Source organism: Paramisgurnus dabryanus, chromosome 1 (assembly GCF_030506205.2).
Source record: "Paramisgurnus dabryanus chromosome 1, PD_genome_1.1, whole genome shotgun sequence".
NCBI lineage: Eukaryota > Metazoa > Chordata > Actinopteri > Cypriniformes > Cobitidae > Paramisgurnus > Paramisgurnus dabryanus.
The window spans coordinates 46,420,519-46,441,448 of NC_133337.1; the positions used below are offsets into that span (position 1 = coordinate 46,420,519).

Sequence of the window (20,930 nt, forward strand, 5' to 3'; positions counted from 1 at the left end):
TTCAGTTCGCCATGTTTCTAGTGATGTCATCTCTATGAAAGGAAGTTGTATCTGTCCTCTCTATTTCAGCCCCAGACAAACAACACTAAAAACAGTGTAGTGAGCGCTGTAGTGAACGCCATGAAAGAAAGCAACACAGCCGCCTCTACACCAATGGTACATCATTTACATTTAATTCTTGTTGCCCATTTGACCAAATTTCATCTTAATGTGTTAAAGTGTTTGCATGTCAACAACACCTCAAACAATTCCCATGCTGAAAAGATCATTTGGCGGTCTCCTGCCTTTTTGTTGGTTTTGAAAGGGCCCCGCATGACTATAAAACAATTTAGGCTGGTTTAAAATGATTTTTCAGCAGGGTTTGCATGCGTTCAATAATAAATTAATAAATAAGCCCTGTTGTTTGTTGTGCCTTAGGTGTCACTAGTTAGTTCACCCCTATGTGTATTTGTGTACTGGTTTACTATTTGTGGTGTTTTAAAGGAAAACTATGTACTATGTTGTTACCTCAACTTGGAAAAAATAATACATACCTGTCTTTTTTCAATGCGTGCACTTAATCTTTGTACAGCGCGTTGTGAATGTTTTCCTACACTGATAAAAATGTACTCTACATTAATGTATTTTATCCAAAGCGACTTACAGTACATTCAAGGTGTACACAGCAAAATTCAATTTTACGGTTTGCTGATGTTCTATGAACATATTTAGAAACAGAGTTCATAGACCAATCACAGTAAAGATGCCATATCCCACTCAGAAAGCTGGCAGCTGATTGGTCACTTTGAAAACCAAAGTGTTCCCTGCAGTCCGCAGCAAACAAAGTGGATTGACACTTCAGATAGGTCTTGCTTGTTCGGCTGCCCAGATAACAGAGCAAAGAGCACCCTGGGATCTCCAAAACAATCCATTAAAAGCACAAGTTAACTCCTGACCTCTCCAGAGACCTCTGAATATCACCACAATGCTGATAGACAGCTGACTAACAGAAGCATACTGTACGAGACGACAGAAAAAAAGTTGATACTTTTGAGGATACAATTGGGATTACATTCACGTTCATTTGTGTCACATTAACGATAGCTATTGGAGGTTAAGCAAGTGGAAAATTGAAATTAGGCAAATGTGTGACTAATACAGGATGGATTGTATGTAAATCAATGCAGTGTCTGTTTCTCCTGGTGTATGAATCACCATTCCTGTGGGTCTGGCAGGATGAAATGTTTCGCAAGAATCCTAAGATCCATGCCATATTATTTCATTATATACAGATGTGGCCTTTAAAAACGGGCGTTTTCTCCCGCGGCATTCGCCAAATCGTCTCGCGGAGTCACGCAGAATTCTGCAAGTGTTTTCGGGGGGGCTACTTTCCCTTTTCCCTTAATGTGTTTCGCTTCACAGAAAATCCACCAGGTGGCGCATAAAAAAACCTACATTTTTATATGCGTTGTCATTGCGGTTGTTTCCAGAAGTTAATAAGGGCATTGCTGAATATTTAACATTTCTATTAAAACAGCAAAGTAACTTCAACCCCTTTTTGCCAGCATAACAGCGCATACATATATTAAGATGACTGTACGTGCAATGGGCATTTATACTAAGTGAAACAAAGAATTTAGTGTCAGCCTAATACACTTAACTCTATTTACAATGAATATCTTAATTATTTGTGTTGTCGAATTTTGACACCGTTTCATTGTTTGTTCATAATATTAATAATTATGTCAGTTTTTCTAAAAGTATTAATATTTTAAAGAGATTCATGTGGTATAAAGATACATGTTTTAAAGTTAAAAATGTTGTAAAAATATATCAGTATTATTGTTCTTAATATATTAAGAACAATAATATGACACATGTATATTGCGCTAAATTGCTTTACATGGAAAGAGGAATTCTTCTCAACCACCACCAATAAAGTTTAAAAAATATTCTTTAAAAACGTCGTTTAAACCCACGCAGAGCGAACAAGAAAACATGGGCCTATGCTTACATTCTGTACAGTGGGCATATGATATCTTTATTTAGTTTTACATATTTAAAACTTTAATAATACCTTTCTTGCGCATATAGGCAGTCAGTGTTATGATTTTTTTTAATCCTTTCAGCCGTTATTCATAACAGTAAAAATGCAAACAAATTATTTCTAAAAGTGGCAAGATTTTAAAAAGATAAAGGTGGTATAAAGAAAGACATGAGAAAAGTAGAGGTATGCAAAAGAGCACAGTTTAGTTATTGTTAATTAAAGCGGTTTTATACACCTTTGTTTGAATTGACAAGCATTTTATTCGCCACTTTCAACACATTTTGTGATTGATTTACTGACTTATTACAGAAAATTGTTGTCAGAAGCAAAGCTATTGTACAAAGCATCTTTATATGAATGTTTTAAAGTTAAAAATGTTGTAAAAAATATATTAGTATTCTTTTATATTAAGAATAACAATACGATACATTTATATTGCGCTAAAATGCAATATACATTATTCTGCAATATAAATTATTCTCAACCACCACCAATAAAGTTTAAACATTATTCTTTAGAAAAAAAACGGCGTTTAAACCCGTGTTGCGTGGAGCGAACAAGAAAACATATGCTTACATGCTCATTCGGCATATGATATCTTTTTTATTTAGTTTTACAGTTTTAAAAGTGGCAAAAAAGTTCTTAAAATCTAATGAATACTGGGTTTGTAAAATGTATATAACTGCAGATGCGTGCGTGGGATCCGGGCAGGTATCCTTTTCCTCCAGACCTTGACGCATGGTCGCGGGAAAGCGAGAAATATATTTTTTTTTTAAGTAAAAATATTTTGCACAATTGATATATTACTTATGAATATTTTAGGAAATTATTTTTGACACACGTAGGTTATTACGTGTATTTTGGATTTAAATTTCATTACTGTCTGTGCCTATCCGTGGCCTCATCCGAGCGCACTTTCTTTGCCTTGCGTCTTTTGAAGACATATACGCAGCACCATGACCCAGAAAAGACTCACACACCTTTCCCTGATGCATGCCCACACAGAAATACTGAACTCCCTGGACATTCGTCCCCTAGCTCATGAGAGACTTTGGAATCTCTATTATACAACCGGCGCAATGCGCGACGCGAGTTTTTTTCTGCGCGAGTAAAGAGCGCATTGATAATATGCGTATTAACGGAATGACAACGCGGGTTTGTTTATTACATACATGGATGGGCAGCAGCACAAAAACGCTTTTTAATATGAAAAATTAAAGGATTAAAATGTAACAGATTATTATTGAGTCTCTTGGACATAAATGATGACCAATTATGAGACGTTAGAAGGCTTAAAGAGCCGCTTCGTCTGTAGCTAAGTAAATAAATGCTTTGCTTTAAACAAATGCATCTACTTTAAAATGTTTTTTTTTAAATGCTACCCAACGGATTTATTGTATATAATGACTCTGCACCTGTAGATATGGTGAGATGAGAAAACATTTTAAGTAATGCTTTAAAAAAAAAAAACATTTCGCTGTCCAAGTGCTCTCCACACGTTTGTAAATTCTTTATCTTTTGTTTGTAACACATAAAGTATTTTTACAGTACAAACCTTATATAAAGCCTATTCTAAAAATGTAATTATACAACATGTATTTCTTTATAAAAGTATACAATATCAGAACTAAACCCATCATTATTTTTGTTCAAATTATGAATTATTTATAAGTTTAAAAAAGACAGTAATAGTACTATTTAGTAAAAAAAAGATCTATATAAAAATATACTAGGTATGTTAATGTGAGAATATTTTACATCTGTTAATCGACGTGTGATTCTAACTTAAAAACGAAAGTAAAATATGTTCGTCCGCATGGACATTGAAAATTGTGAAGTTTAATTAATATTATATGTTGTTATAATATTATATGTTGTATGTAAATTGTAACGAAAGTAATTCCCCCTGGTATAAGTATTTTTGCTTCTGATTAATAGCGCATATTCATCTGAGAACTGATGATGTCTGTGTGTTTCAGACCCTGGCTGTGTGCCCTGAAGTGTATATGACAATTAAGTAGTAAATCTCAATGTATTTATTTTTATTATTGTATTTTAAATAGGCCTATAGGCTCATAGGTTTTTTGGTTAAATAAAATTCACAGCACCCCCTGTTCAAAATGACTTCCAGCGGCCCTGCCTTGACGGTTTGTGTGTTCGACTTTAAATGGTGCGGCGCTGACTGGTCGGCTGACTGACATCAGAGTACCGCGAGAGCAAAGGTAAAGTCGGACCATTTGTAACATTTCAACTTGCTCTCGCGGTACTTTGATGTCTTCGTTGCCGAACTGTCTGCGCAGCGCCACATAGAAACGCCCTTTGACTCTTTAAGTCAAAGTACCAGCAACATGAGAAGTGGTGGCACGCAAAAAGAAAGTGAAGTCGTAGTAGTTTGTAGCTCGCGCTCCGGCTTCGATAAACAATGTCCGTTTCTCAATACCAAGTAGGGGAGAGTGGGGCAAAGTGAGCCAGTGGGTAAATTGACCCACCCCCTTTATCTAGGCAACCATACAGATTTGTAGCCGTGTGACCACAAATACAGGTAGCAACCATAATTTATATTTGGCTATGTTAAAGAGAAGGACAAATTAAAGAGTTATGATTAAAGTATGATTTTTTTTAACAAAAAAACAGTTTTTATCCTATCAAAGTCAAATTTATACATACCAGGCATAAAGGCTGTTATGTTAAAGTAGATTTATCCAGGTCTAAATATTCATACCATAAATATTGGTGATAGGCTAATATTTAAAACCATGTGAATGATTTAGCTAAAGATTAGCCTGAATTACTAAGCTAGGCAGTTTCCCAGAACGGTGCCTGTGGGGCAAAGTGAAACAGATGGGGTATTCTGAACCAGGGGTTCAACCCCACCATGAGGCACTGTAACCATTGAATATGTTTCATTAAAAAAAAAATTCTGTGTAGTTTCGCACAACTGATTTGTTCATTTTTAAACATTTTAGAAAACATATCATGCTAAGACATTACAATATTAATAAATTTTTATGCATTTGGCGTTTTGCAGGTCCACACTGAAAAAACAAACATTACACTCAGAAACGTCCATTGACAATCTCCAAACAATAAGTTGTTCCATCAAAATCTGTATTTTCATCTGATACAGACTCAAACATGAGTTGATGACATCCGAGTACCGCGAGAGCGATTTAAAACCAACCTCCTCCGCTTTATTTCTCGCGGTACTCTGATGTCATCTGCTTTTCGGTTCTTGTGGCGCTGCGTAAAGTTGACCACACCTAAAAAATGTACTGCTAAACTCGACAGAAATGCTCTGTATACCAGCACCTCCTTTATTAATTTGTATAGCAGGAAAAGTTCTATTTTACTTCTCAGCGTGATAAATAGCTTACAAGGTTTGGTGTGTGAGCGTGTGAACTGACAGAAATGCGTGTGTCTCATGGTGGGACTTGAGAGCCTAGGTTATATCAACATATGTCAAATTAAGTTACCTGATATCCACTTTTATAAGTTATAAACATTCATTTAAAATAACATACAGCGTATGTATAAGGCCTATTTGCTTAAATTGCATTTTAACAAAGAAACTGCAAGGGTTGGAATTAAAACCCAACACGCTGGTGAAAACTGGATAAACCGGTTTTCTTTGATGAGGTGATCGATTAGTATTGGGGGTTGGCAAAGAATTGGCAGACCTAGGGGTGGGTGGTTTTTAATTTCTTGACTCTGTGTCACTGATAGCTGCTAAAACAAGCAGCTAAACCATGTACAATTAATTACATTTTGGAATTAACTTCCTTCATGTCTTTTTATTTATACACTGTAAAAAATATTTTCTGAATTTTTAAGTAAAGTTAGCATTAAATATGTTTTACAAACAATTGGTTTACAAACTCTGGGATGTTTGTGATTATCATCATTCAGAAAAGTGGTGCTTGTGTTTTACGTGATTCAATAAGGAAGATTACATTAGTTTCTTTTCAGTGTAGAACAGTTTGTAATCAAAATGCAAAAATATAGTATATTTATAAACATCGCTGAAACAAAGAGTGAATTAAAATTAAAAAAGTAATAAAGTTAAAGCTGGTGATAATTTTGTTTATATTTAATAGCATTTTCGGAGTGAAAAATGTTTAGATTTTGTTAAGTAGCCTAAATCCTACTCCAATTTATTTCAGTGTAGGTTTCTCATTTTTATCAGCTTTCTTTTGCTTTTCAAAGGGCCGTCTACCTTTGCTACCGCCAGTGCTTTAATGTGGGCCGGTAGGCGCCAGTACTCAGTACCGCCACTTCCAAATATAGCGAGCGTACCACCACCTCTCCCTGCGCCCAGAACGTACTTCTAGCGTACCAGAACGCTCATTTGCACATCTGTTTAAATCAGAGGCTTAATTTAATCCTTTGGCTGCGCTGCCGCTTTTCAAAGCGCCCTTCACAATGCAAGCTACCTAATTCGTCCCACCGAGAGCAGAGACTACATTACCCATACACCTTTGAGTTTTACAAGTTAAAAGCGCATGCGTAGCTTTTGCTGCTGTCAATAGGCTTGTTCGACTTCATGCGGCGCCCCGAGAATCGACAGCCGGAAGACGTCACAGTATCGCGAGAGCGAGGCGAAATATGATTTCTTGAATCATTCTCGCGGTACTCTGACGTCATCCGGCTGTCGGTTCTTGCGGCGCCGCATGAAGTCGAACAAGCATAGTGTTAACAACGTGGTTTGGAGAGGTGTGTGAAACGCGCAACCATAGCTTCTCTGTTAAAATGAAAATACAATGAATACTTAATATGCCCTCCTGGTTTTAGACTCTGAGGAGTAAAAGAACAAGGTCAGAATCAGAGGACTCTCGCTGTCTGACATCCCACCAAGCCAGAATGATATCGCTGCAGGTCAGATGCAAGCTTTTTCCAATACCCTTTTGTAGGTACGTGACAATCTCTGCTGTCGCGGCTGTCAGCTTGGTTCCCCTCGACGCAACTTCGGATTTCCTCAGACGATGTGCAGTGTAAAAACATTATTGAAATTGTAGTATACATACTTGCTAAACTACAAGTGAACGAAATTTCAATGAATTTGAACGACGCGCACAGGAGTTTTATCACCCGCAAAATGGAAAACAATGGGACAAAATAAAGTGATGACTTTCGATTTTCATATGGCCAATATTTTGTTATTCTTGAACCCATAGACATGGTCTTGGTGTCCAGAGAGTATCTTTGCCCGACAGCGACAATATGTTATTAAAAAATAAATTACATCATTATGGATAGTAAAGTAAGTAAAGTAAAGTAAAGTTTAATTTATAAAGCACATTTACACACAGCGCAAAACTAAATAAATGATAAATGAGTGCTTGCAGAATATATATATATTTGAGAATGCTTATCAGTACTTTTTTGTTTCTTAATCTTTAAAGATGAATATTCTCCTTTAGAAATGGGCAATTTTCAGCAATAGCACATTATATTCAACATTTTAAGCTCATAAAAAAGTTTTTTCGCTTATTTAAATGACTTTTTTATGTTTTTATGCACGTTTAGTTTTGGTGCAATTTCATCAAAAGCTTGTAATTAGGAAATACACACAACATGCTTAACGTATATTTTCTATATGTTAAAAATGTTGTAAAAATTGCGTATTCTTATATAATAAGAATAACAATATGATATATTTTTATTGCGCTCAAAATGATTTAGAAATGGAAAAAGGAATTCTTCTCAACTACCACCAAAAAAGTTTTAAAATTCTTCTTTAGAAAAACGGCATTTAAACCCACGTGCACCGAACAAGAAAACGTATGCTTACATACAGTCCGTGTATGATATCTTTTTTATTTAGTTTTACATATTTTTATTTATATGCATTTAATAAAAGTCTACCGTAAGGTCATAATGTACACACTGTTAAAAATGATTCAGTGGCTTTGTAAATATCTCTAAAATAAATGATTAAAGTAACTTAATAAAATCTCTTAATGCAGTTATGCGATTTTTTTAGTTGGAAAATAAATTACTAAAAATAGAACAGATATTTTGTGTAAAATGTACATATATTATTTGATGTATTAATAATATAAGTATTACATTTACAGATTATTTTAGTCAATATATTTAAAAAGGTCAGAGTAATGTATTTAAGTTTTTAAAACTGTAATAATTGCATATTTCAATTTATTATTATTTCTATTTGACATAAAACGCCTAACTTGAAGTATGATTTACTTATTTTCACATTGATATTATTTGAGTAAATGTAGGCAAAAAATAAATTAATAATAAGTAGAAAAAATGTCAATTTTAAACAATCACATAGCCAACGGTTTTTAATCAGCAACAAAGAAACTGCGCATTTTGCCGATGACATACACCTCAGAAACTCCTCGAATTTATGAATATTTACACTCACAATATGATTTTATTTCCTTAGTACAAAAGTATAACATATTATACAAATTCTCAGTGAAATGTATTAAACACCAATGCATACTTTTTTATCGTGTTTCATACCATGTAAAGGGAAACATGATAATATAAAAAGTAGCCTACTGTTCAGTAATGCAGAAAAGCGCAACACAACCATTTTAAAGCTATTTAAAAGTTCAGATGCAAAAATGAACTAAATGTAAAATTAGATAAACTAGTTAATGATATTGCGTAAATGCGCTCGGTCTCTTCAAAGGTCTTCGCGAATTATTTTGTTATAAGACTCGATTATCATACATCACGTCTCTTCTACTGTAAGTACACGGAAAAAATAAGACAAATGATGCGCGTTTGAGTCGGATTTTTATGAAGAATATGTGAATGTTTATGTAACTGGCAAAAGAAAACTTCGCCAACAAAATGTTTGCCAAAAAGCATGCATTTGTATGACATCAAAGTCTATCGCCTAAACATCAATAATCCGTGTCATGTTACTTCAATATCATACAGTATACGCTCAGCATGAAGTCGAGCACACACATTGTCGTCAGTATGGCCTACATGAAACACGCCTGCCCTCTACAGGTTTTTATATTTCCTGCGTCCCCCACCGAACCCCCCATCTGCGGGATCTCGCAGAATTTCGGAAGTCTCCGCGGCATTCTGCTCTCAGAGACGCGCATTTTTAAAGGCCACATCTGTAAGTGCATGCACGTGTGGTGGGTTTAAGGAGAACCCTTGTGTTTTATAAAGTCGTTTCTTATTAGTTCTTATTTTGTGTGTTTGTGAATTTTTTTGTGTATGTATTTCCAGTGAACGTTTGTTTAAAGCAACACCAAAGAGTTTTTTTTTACCTTAAAATAAAGTTTCCAAAAAAGTTTTAGTCGTTCATCCACTCGAAACACGGTGAACGGCACTTTCACATTCGCTTTGCAGCCCTCTATCGGCCAAAATCGCACTAAAGAAGTATCCAACCGTCGTGTCGCGGTCTTGTAGTTCGAGTGAAAACTACAAAAACTTGCTTTACGGCAGAACTACAATCCAATCAGAGACAGCTTTCCTGCAGTAGGCTAAATTATTTACGACAGTGGTAATGAACAATTCCCCTCCTACCTGTAGGGGGAGCAAAGAGCAAAAACTCTTTAGTGTTGCTTTAAAGGGATAGTTCACCCAAAATTTGTATCATTTACATTATTTTAATATAAACATGTATACATTTCTTTATTCTGTTGAACACAAAATAAGTCATTTTGATAAATGATGGTAAGCATGCAGTTGATGGTACCCACTGACTTCCATAGTATTTTGTTTTCCTACTATGGAAGCCTATGGGTACTGTCAACTGCATGCTTACCATCTTTTATTAAAAAATATCTTCTTTTGTATTCATCAGATTAGATACACTCATAGATAGACTCATACAGGTTTAGAACAACATGAGGGTGTGTAAATGATGACAGGATTTTCATTTTGGGTGAACTATCTCTTTAATTATGATGTAGTTGGGAGTTTCATCTTCTTTAACCTTGATGTGAAATCTTGTTCAATTTACAGGAGCCACAAACTACAGTTGTACACAACCCTCCTGATGGACCCAAGGTGAGCATCTTCGTTTGATCATTTGGATAAAGCCATTTCTCATTATTATGGGGAAAATTATTATTATTATTATTATTATTATTATTATTCATTTACCCACACTGTCAAAATGCACCCACCTAAAGGATTATTAGGAACACCTGTTCAATTTCTCATTAATGCAATTATATAATCAACCAATCACATGGCAGTTGCTTGAATGCATTTAGGGATGTGGTCCTGGTCAAGACAATCTCCTGAACTCCAAACTGAATGTCAGAATGGGAAAGAAAGGTGATTTAAGCAATTCCGGCATGGTTGTTGGTGCCAGACGGGCCGGTCGGAGTATTTCACAATCTGCTCAGTTACTGGGATTTTCACGCACAACTATTTCTAGGGTTTACAAAGAATGGTGTGAAAAGGGAAAAACATCCAGTATGCGGCAGTCCTGTGGGTGAAAATGCCTTGTTGATACTAGAGGTCAGAGGAGAATGGGCCGACTAATTCAAGCTGATAGAAAAGCAACTTTGACTAAAATAACCACTCGTTACAACCGAGGTATGCAGCAAAGCATTTGTGAAGCCACAACATGCACAACCTTGAGGCGGATGGGCTACAACAGCAGAAGATCCCACCAGGTACCACTCATCTCCACTACAAATTGGAAAAAGAGGCTACAATTTGCACGAGCTCACCAAAATTGGACAGTTGAAGACCGGAAAAATGTTGCCTGGTCTGATGAGTCTCGATTTCTGTTGATACATTCAGATGGTAGAGTCAGAATTTGGCGTAAACAAAATGAGAACATGGATCCATCATGCCTTGTTACCACTGTATAGGCTGCTGGTGGTGGTGTAATGGTGTGTGGGATGTTTTCTTGGCAAACTTTAGTCCCCTTAGTGCCAATTGAGCATCATTTAAATGCCACGGCCTACCTGAGCATTGTTTTTGACCATGTCCATCCCTTTATGGCCACCATGTACCCATCCTCTGATGGCTACTTAATGCACCATGTCACAAAGCTCGAATCATTTCAAATTAGTTTCTTGAACATGACAATGAGTTCACTGTACTAAAATGGCCCCCCCAGTCACCAGATCTCAACCCAATAGAGCATCTTTGGGATGTGGTGGAAAGGGAGCTTAGTGCCTTGGATGTGCATCCCACAAATCTCCATCAACTGCAAGATGCTATCCTATCAATATGGGCCAACATTTCTAAAGAATGCTTTCAGCACCTTGTTGAATCAAAGTTCTGAAGGTGAAAGGGGGTCAAACACAGTATTAGTATGGTGTTCCTAATAATCCTTTAGGTGAGTGTATGTGACCCAGTGAAAAGGTCCTAATATGTGCCATTTAGATAAATATATGTATACATTTGGTAGCAATTTGAACCTTTGAGACTCTTTTGGTACAAAGCTGTACTTTTTGAAAGGGACAGCTGGGGTACATATTTGAATCAAAACTGAATCAGATTGTGTGGGGATGAAAAGCTCCCACACCTAATTCTGAAACGAACTCCATATCTGATTTATCTCGTCTGTGTATATCTGCTTCTTTCTGTCCCCAGAGCTCCACAGAAAGCTGCAACACCAATGAGGAAGAGGATATGAAAGGTAGGAGAGGTATACAGACCTTCAGTTCTCTATTCTGCATGCTATAAGCGATGTGACTTCACAACCCTCGCGTCTGTACTGTAGTCCCTCTCCTGTCAGGATACAACAGAAAGCTTTTGTTAAACCAGTAAACATCTAAAATCAGTCAGAAATGAAACACGGGCCTGCAGGGTCACCCGGGGCTTTGTGATTTAAAGGCATGACTGAGATCAGGAGTGGGATTATGGGTAGATGGCATTCATGGGCGATGAAGTGAAGCATGCTGGGATTTTTTTGTTGCATTTATTGACAATGTCATTTCATGTACTGATTCGGGTTGGAGTGTCTATTGTTTGAATATTTATGGTCACATGCATCACCAAACACATTCATTTAAGATTGTTACATGATCTAAATATTAAAAAAGGGAGGGTATGACATGTATAGTTTTAAGATGTTGGTGTCAATGTGTTTTTAGGATTCCTTGTAGATTTGTGCGTGCTTGTTTGTGTGTGTGTCCTGTGTTTTCACCTCACTTTGGTGTTTGTTGGTGTGTCGTGTCTTGTAAAGTCATTAGCATGGGACTGTTTTTCCCGAGGGACTCTCGCTGACGCTTTCGTCGGTCACGACTCAAATTAATTTCCTCTCCTTATTCACTCCCAGACAATACAGCTTAAAGAGTCTGATCATTACCTCCGTGGTCAAATCTGAGGTTAGGAGGCGAGGACAGGAAATTGGCTTGGCGCCTCGAGAAACAATCTCCGAGCTCACTGTTGTCCAAGCACAACAAACACGAGCTTAACTTTACCGCATTCATAGATCCAGATCGGCGTCACGCCATTACCCATAACCCAACTGTAAAATCCGTAGTTTAAACTGCTTTCATTTGTCTTATTGAGAAGTGAATCCACCAGTTCATCTAAACATCTCATCTAGCGTCGTCTTGGTTTATGCAATCTAGTAAGGATGAAATGCTGCCAAAGTTGGTGTTAGTGTTTGTCTTGGTGAAGGACATGAGAGATGTGTGTGTTTTTCTTCTGGTGGCGTGTGGTTTTGGGGGCTGTGCCAGCCGAGAGCGCGCAGGGGGCGAGCTGTGACAGTGCCGTCATGAGTCAGTGCAGTGCCGGGGACGAGCCGCCCGTTCTGGTGGCTTCACCGCAGGGTTCTCCAGCCAGTAAGTCAAGATTCTCTCGTACAACCTGGGCACCTTTAACTCCCCTCAAACCTAAATTGAGACCCTATAGTCCATTCCCAACTCCAGCCTTTTCTGCCCTCTAGTGTGCTGTCGTCTGTTTGACTCACTTGTGTCACGTGTAGAGCAAAACGTCACAGTTTTTGCATTTCTGTACAACCCCCTGATACTCCTCTGTGTTTTTGCATGTCACTGTTGTTACAGATCTGTATTGCGTTTTAAAACAGCTTTATGGTACAGTAAAAAAAATCCTGGTTTTCACAACAGTGTATTTCTCTTCACAACATGTGACTGAACGTTCACCTGTTTCCAATTTTGAGGTTTAAGACGTCAGATTTGCCAGATCTGAGCTTGTTGCATGCATGAATTTCACATTTTAAGGTCTAACATTGCTGGTTAACGTAATGTAATAAGTATTGGATGTTATGAATGTTATTTTATTTTGTCTAAGATTTATTGGTAGCATTTTACAGTAAGGTTGTATTTGTAATGCATTAGTAAATGCATTAACTTGAACATGAACTTAAAATGAGCAATATCATTTTTCAGAATTTTTAAGCTTTTTTATTTAGTTAAAGGAATAGTCTACTCATTTTCAATATTAAAATATGTTATTACCTTAACTAAGAACTGTTGAATCATCCCTCTATCATCTGTGTGTGTGCACGTAAGCGCTGGAGCGCGCTGCGACGCTACGATAGCATTTAGCTTAGCCCCATTCATTCAATGCTGCCATTTAGAGATAAAGTTAGAAGTGACCAAACACATCAACGTTTTTCCTATTTAAGACGAGTAGTTATACGAGCAAGTTTGGTGGTACAAAATAAAACGTAGCGCTTTTCTAAGCGGATTTAAAAGAGGAACTATATTTTATGGCGTAATAGCACTTTTGGGAGTACTTCGACTCGCCTGAAAAGTCCGCTCCCCTTCTCCCTCTCATAATGGGAGAGGGAGGGTGTTACTGCGCCAAGTCGAAGTACTCCCAAAAGTGCTATTACGCCATAAAATATAGTTACTCTTTTAAATCCGCTTAGAAAAGCGCTATGTTTTATTTTGTACCACCAAACTTGCTCGTATAACTACTCGTCTTAAATAGGAAAAACGTTGATGTGTTTGGTCACTTCTAACTTTATCTATGAGTGGTACCATTGAATGAATGGGGCTAAGCTAAATGCTATTGTAGCGTCACAGCGCGCTCCAGCGCTTACGTGCACGCACACAGATGATAGAGGGATGATTCAACAGTTCTTAGTTAAGGTAATAACATATTTTAATATTGAAAATGAGTAGACTATTCCTTTAATGTCAATGCAATTGTTCATGTTAATTCATCATGCATTAATTCAAGATAACAACCCCTCAAAACGAATAACACACAATAACTCGGATGCTGCAAAAAAAGTTTAGGGATGCACCAAAAGGAAAATATTCAGCCGAATACCGAATAATCAAACAAATTTTTCTATTTATTTTTGTCAATTTCCTCACCATTGCACAAGTTACATTTTCAGATTGCCCTTTTTACTATATTTATTTCACATTATTTAACTATAAAAAATCTTTTAAATGGATAGTTCGGCCCAAAATGATATTAAACCCATGATTTACTCAACCCCAAGCTGTCCGAGTTGCATATGTCCATCGTTTTTCAGACAAACACATTTTCGGATATTTTAGAAAATGTTTTAGATCTTTCAGTTGATTAAATGTAATGTTAGAAATATCCATATTTAAAACTTTATTAACGAAAATAACTACCTTCCGGTAGCGCTGCTATCTTAGACTCTGTCTGTATTCAGGAGAGAGTTTTAGCGTAGTGTACGCACTTTTCTTAGTGACGTATGACAAATTCGGAGGGCGGGGGCACAGAGCAGCAGCAGAGTAGCCTCCGTAAGCTCTCATCCTGAATGCGGACGCGACTAAGATGGCGGCGCTACTGGAAGGTATTTATTTTCGTTAATAAAGTTTTAAATATGGATATTTCTACAACAACACCGCACGGATTACCCTCGGAAGACCTTTGTTTATCATCCTGGAGCCGTTTGGATTTAATTTGTGAAGGATGGACGCACTTTTTTTGGACTTGAAGGTCGTGGACTCCGTAACATTACATTTAATCAACTGAAAGATCTAAAACAATTTCTAAAATATCCGAAAATGTGTTTGTCTGAAAAACGATGGACATATGCAACTCTGACAGCTTGGGGGTGAGTAAATAATTTTTGGCCGAACTATCCCTTTAACATTCCAGCAGTCATTACAGGGCCTTTTTACACCTGGTCACTTCTCTGATCAGATAGCTATTTGATTTGTTAAAACTGTTCCATTTACATTCGACCACATAAATGAGTCTTGGCTAAACTGATATTAATCTGATTTTATATTCCCTCACAAAATGCAAATAACCTATTTTATTACTATGGCTTAAGAAACTTGCAACAATGCTTATAAGCAGTGTATGTTGAGCAGCGGACGCACACCTGCATTGCACGGTCAAGCACGAGCAAAGAGAGAGAGAGAGAGACGGCAGCAGATTTACAGAAGATGAGAGTGGGAAAAGCGCTCAACAAAGTTATCTAACAAAAACCTTATTGTTAATAAACATTTTATTTCCCGTTTAATATAAGCTTGTTTGTCACTGTAGGACTTTACAGGTTCTAGGAAGTTTTTATTACATACTGCTGACGCTCTTCGTCGTTTTATGACATGAGATGAAGATCTAAAGTGTCTCGTTTATCTGTGCTTGTGCATTCAGAAGACACATACCCATCGTCGCCGCCGTGTCTTTCGGTGCATCCCAAGTAAAGTTTAATAATAGACAAAAATTAAATGTATCTTTTAATAACATATATGACATTATATTTACAAATGATTAAACCAATTTGTGTGTTTTTGTGACAAATTGTCTTAAAACCGAAGATTTTTTAAATCACTATTTAATGTTCCTCACTTTACTTAGGAGTTAAATAGCATTTTAATAAGTGGGATAATGTACAGGCAGCCAGTTGTTATCGCAAATCCTTGGGACTTGATCACACTATCGGGTCTTATTTCTGCGATAACAACCGGCTGCCTATACATTATCCCTTACTTAACAAATACAACCTTATTGTAGTGTTACCGATTTATTATACAATAAGTTATTAGACCAGTGTGTTTTTACACGCCACATACAAAACAAAAACAAACAATATGTAACTGTGACGTGGTCAGGTTGTACAGCATTATTTAGCATCTTCAGTACAGTTTCACCCTCTCCACCTTGCTCTCTCCCTTTGAATCTTTTTTTGCTTGGATAAATTTTCTTTCTTTCTTTTCCATTCTTTATAACGCATCTCTTTTGTTACTGTATATAGTAACACTGTTTATGAAGTACAACAATAAATAAATGTAATAATGTTATGGGATAACTTGTCTTTTGTGGTCTTGTTTGGTGCTTGACGGGATCTTACATTTACATTGATGCATTTGCCAGATGCTTTATCCAAACTGACTACAGTGCATTCAAGTTATTCAATACATTTAATAGTTTATGCCTTCCCTTGGAATGAAACCCACAAGCTTTGCTCCTCAATGCTTTACCAACTGAGCTTCAGGAACACTTTTAATAATACTGTATGAAAAGCAGCTACATTAACATTGTATCTAACCAAAGCAATAATTACGTTTTCACTTAAAAAAAATAATACATGGTTAGGGCAACATGTTAAAAAGATGACAGAATTTTTCAAGCCCACCGTTCCTTCAAGCAGTGAGCACAAAGGTTGAGGGTTCGAATTCTAGTGAACACACATACTAATAAAATGTATACCTTGTATTGCACTGTAGGATGCATTGGATAAAAGTGTCTGCTAAGTGCATAACTATACAGTACTGTGCAAAAGTCTTGTGCTAGAAAAGTTTTAATGTCCTTCTATATTTATATTTAACTTTTTATTCAGATACAAACATGAAATATGTACACAAAATTAAAAACTAAACAATTTTCAGAACGAAATGTTTTTTTCAGGCATCAGTCAGTATTTAGTGTGACCTCTCTTGATGCTAAACACAACTTGAACTTTTTTGTGAAGTCCGAAGTCATTCGATTAGAATTAAAAATTAGTATTTCATTTAGGTTTAAGAGATCCTGCAGCTGCCTGCTATTGCTCAAGTGAAAGGAGAGTTTACTCTAAATACACTTTAGCTTATATTTTTACACAGTTTTTATACAGATTTCATATTTTCTGGTTGTATTCTAATAAAGAGACTGAGAAATAATTATATATGATCACTATGCCATTGCATTGCATGGTGGCCTAAGACTTTTGCACAGTACTGATACAGAAATATGGCCCTCTCTTGTATACTTTAGGAGATCTGAAATATTTGATGTTGTACTTCATATCAGTGTGATCATATCTCTCTCTTTCTGCATGTTTCATCATTTCTGTTGGGTGTGCTGCATTGTGTGTTGCAGCCGTCCCCATGCATGACGTTAAACGCTTGGCATGGAACAGTTCAGGTCATGCTTCATGTCCAGATTTAGAGAGCACACAGTCTGGAGCCCATGAGGCCAGCGGTATCCCTACAGCGAGTGGGGCCGCAGGTCAGTAGAAACGTGTGGGGTAGACCAGGATACACGCACACAATAGCTCATGTTAGGGAGGAGTTGTTAGTCAAGGTTGTGACTTGTTGGAAAGATTTTTTACTAGTTTTATAAAAGAGAATTTTCCTTTAAATGCATATTTTCACTCTAAAGGCCTATTTACATCCAGCGCAAATACTGACCAAAGCGCTTAAAGCAAAGCAAATTGCAGTGCATTTAATCTGCACATTATTTTCATTAGGAGTGTCAAACCCATGACCGTGGCTTTGATAATGCAATGCATAAAAATGTGATCCTGTAGCTTAATTGGTAATGTTGTTAGTCATGTGTCCACTTGGTGACACTAGTGGTGCAGAAATTACTCACATTTCTATTGTAAATGACCGGGGTAGATTTTATTTAATGGATTAGTCAATTTTCTTAAAAAAAATCCAGATAATTTACTCACCACCATGTCATCCAAAAGTTGATATCTTTCTTTGTTCAGTCGAGAAGAAATTATGTTTTTTGAGGAAAACATTCCAGGATTTTTTTCATTTTAATGGACTTTAATGGACCCCAACCCTTAACAGTTTTAATGCAGTTTAAAATTGCAGTTTTAAAGAACTCTAAACGATCCCAAATGAGGCATAAGGGCATCTAGCGCACTTTTAAACCACAACTTCTCATCTTCCTTCAGTCCTGTGATGCGCCAGCGCGGATCTCACGTAATACGTCATCACGTCATGAGGTCACTGATGACGTATGCGAAACTACGCCCCAGTGTTTACAAGTGTGGAGAAAGAGGACCGTTCCAAGTTGTTGTATGTCAACTGAGACTAATAAATGTCTTTGTGTCAGTTTATTGTTTAAAATGGTCCACAAATGTGCATTTCATATATGTAACACGTGACCTTTCCACGTCATTACACAATTATGTGAGGTCGCGCTGGCGCGTCACAGGACTGAAGGAAGATGAGAAGTTGTGGTTTAAAAGTGCAAAAAAATATATTTCTTGCCAAAAAAGGCAATCAGATCGCTAGATTAGACCCTTATGCCTCATTTGGGATTGTTTAGAGTCCTTTGAAACTCCAATTTTAAACTGCATTAAAACTGTTAAGTGTTGGGGTCCATTAAAGTCCATTAAAATGAGAAAAATCCTGGAATGTTTTCCTCAAAAAAACATAATTTCTTCTCGACTGAACAAACAAAAAACATCAACATTTTGGATGACATGGTGGTGAGTAAATTATCTGAATTTTTTTAAGAAAATGGAATAATCCTTTAAGTAACTGACACATACACTAGCATTTTGCTTGGGGTGCAGGGTCTTTGATGCAAATGATTGCAACAGAATTGGTGTAAATAGGCTGTAACACAGTAAAGTTTTTTCACAATTATGGAGCTGTAGCTGTAAAAATATATATACAGTGTGCTGAACATTTTCCACTAATATGTTGTACTTACCTTTTCCTCTACTTCTGCTATATTTCCCCTTTCTCTCATCATCCTCCCATCCTTCATCCCTCTCTTCTATCCTGGTTTTAATAGCTCGTAAACAGGAGATTATCAAGATCACTGAGCAGTTGATTGAAGCAGTCAACAATGGCGACTTTGAAGCATATACGTGAGTACAAATGATATGTATGATATTGTATACAGGGTTCCTACGGGTCCTTGAAATACGTGAAAGTTTGTGAATCTAGGGGAAAAAATTCAAGGCCCTGGGAAGTTTTGAAAATACACATACATAGATACAGGTCATTGAAACTGCTTGAATCTATTTTATGCAAGAAGTTAAAAAAAAAAAAATTCATATAATTCCCTATGTAGTGTAGGATAATATTATACAATTTCTAGACTTTTTGAGCACACGTGCTAAACTGTTCACTTTAAATGCTTATATCTTCTTTATGCAAATGTTGATTCATACCAAAATGCTTTTTTGCACAGTTGTGTTTGACACATGAAAAACATCTCTGGTTACGTATGTAACTGTTGTTCCCTGAGAAGGGAACGAGACGCTGCGTCTCCCTTGCCATACTTCCTGCGTCCCTGTAACGCCGTCTTTGGCGATATTTCAGATAGTGATATACTTCCTGGCTCCCACGTCACCCTGTCTATGTCGTTAAGCCTCACCATTGGTTGAATTTAATATACACATTCAGACGCACTTATCCCTGGAGGCGTCCCCAAAGTGTCACTGCAGTGACGCAGCGCGAGTTCCCTCGAAAGGGAACTGTAACAATGTATCTTAAAAGGAAACATGATGTAACCTTGCTCTCACTTGAAATGTGTCCCCACATTTAGTCCTTGAATTTGAGGGTATTGGACCTGGAAAGTTCTTGAAAGATCCTTGAATTTGAAGTTAACTAAGGTGTGGGAACCCGTTGTATAAGAAATTCTGAAAATGAACAAAACTGTTGTCTATTTTGTGAATAGAGACTGTACAAAAAGTACAGCTTACCAGATTTTTTATCAAACGAACCCTATATCGCTATAATCTCATTCTCACGTGTCATTTTTAGAAGAATCTGTGATCCTGGTCTGACTTCATTTGAACCTGAAGCTCTGGGGAACCTGGTGGAGGGAATGGACTTCCACAAGTTTTATTTTGAGCACTGTGAGTTATGTTTATTATGAGCATCACTGCCATTACAAGTATATTTGCGTTGAGATATAATTGTACGCGTGTGTTTGATGGTTACAGTGTTAAGTAAGAACAACAAACCCGTGCACACCACTATCCTGAACCCTCACGTTCACCTCATTGGAGAAGATGCTGCCTGCATCGCATACATCCGACTGACGCAGTACATCGACAGCCAGGGCCGCCCGCGCAGCTGCCAGTCAGAGGAGACGCGTGTCTGGCACCGCCGCGACGGCAAGTGGCTTAATGTCCACTTCCACTGCTCAGGGGCGCCAGCCGCACCCTTACAGTGAATAGCATGGGATACAGGTATAGACACTCCTGCTTTGCACAATCTGTGTAACAAATGTCTTAAAAACTAATTGTATATTTTGTATTGTATTGGGTTTGTGTGTTTGGAAAAGTTTTTTGATCATTAATAGTTTAAAAAAAAATGTAAAAAAATCTTGGGTGTCCCAATAGCTTGTTCTAGCTCAAAATATGGTACAGATAATTTTTTATAGCATGTTAAAATGGACACTTTGTAGGTGTAAGCAAAAATGTGCTATTTTGAGTGTGTCCTTTAAAATGCAAATGAGTTGATTTCTGCACTAAATGGCAGTGCCTGGTTGGATAGTGCAGATTAAGTGGCGGTGTTATCCCCTTCTGACATCACAGGGGTAGCCAAATTTAATTTACCTAGTTTTTCACATGCATGCAGAGAATGGTTTACCAAAACTAAGAAAATAAGAAAAAGATTAACCCAATTATAGCACCTAAACATGGAAAAAGTTAGATTTTCATGATATGTCCCCTTTAACACTACACAGGTTGATCAACTTGACAAAACACACTTTATCACAGTTGTTCTACTTGTTATCATACATCAAATAAACATGATTTAAAATATGCAAACTAAAGTCATTTATTCTGTTACTT

General features: G+C 36.9%; 1 protein-coding gene across 14 annotated transcripts in view; it reads left to right on the forward strand.

The window, feature by feature from the left end:
- Nucleotides 1-20,930, forward strand: part of camk2g1 (calcium/calmodulin-dependent protein kinase (CaM kinase) II gamma 1) — a 97,935-nt gene that overhangs the window by 71,365 nt on the left and 5,640 nt on the right. For 3 of the 14 annotated variants that reach the window (XM_065262434.2, XM_065262433.2, XM_065262436.2), the window contains 7 exons: nt 70-156; nt 9,986-10,030; nt 11,579-11,633; nt 12,673-12,777; nt 18,914-18,989; nt 19,891-19,985; nt 20,073-20,321. In XM_065262434.2, the coding sequence (XP_065118506.1) occupies nt 70-156; nt 9,986-10,030; nt 11,579-11,633; nt 12,673-12,777; nt 18,914-18,989; nt 19,891-19,985; nt 20,073-20,305 (696 nt within the window). In that variant the 3' untranslated portion in view covers nt 20,306-20,321. Of the gene's footprint in view, nt 1-69; nt 157-9,985; nt 10,031-11,578; nt 11,634-12,672; nt 12,778-17,254; nt 17,384-18,913; nt 18,990-19,890; nt 19,986-20,072; nt 20,322-20,930 lie in introns of all 14 variants that reach the window. The other 11 variants (XM_065262437.2, XM_065262441.2, XM_065262440.2 and 8 more) reach the window with 8 other exon arrangements.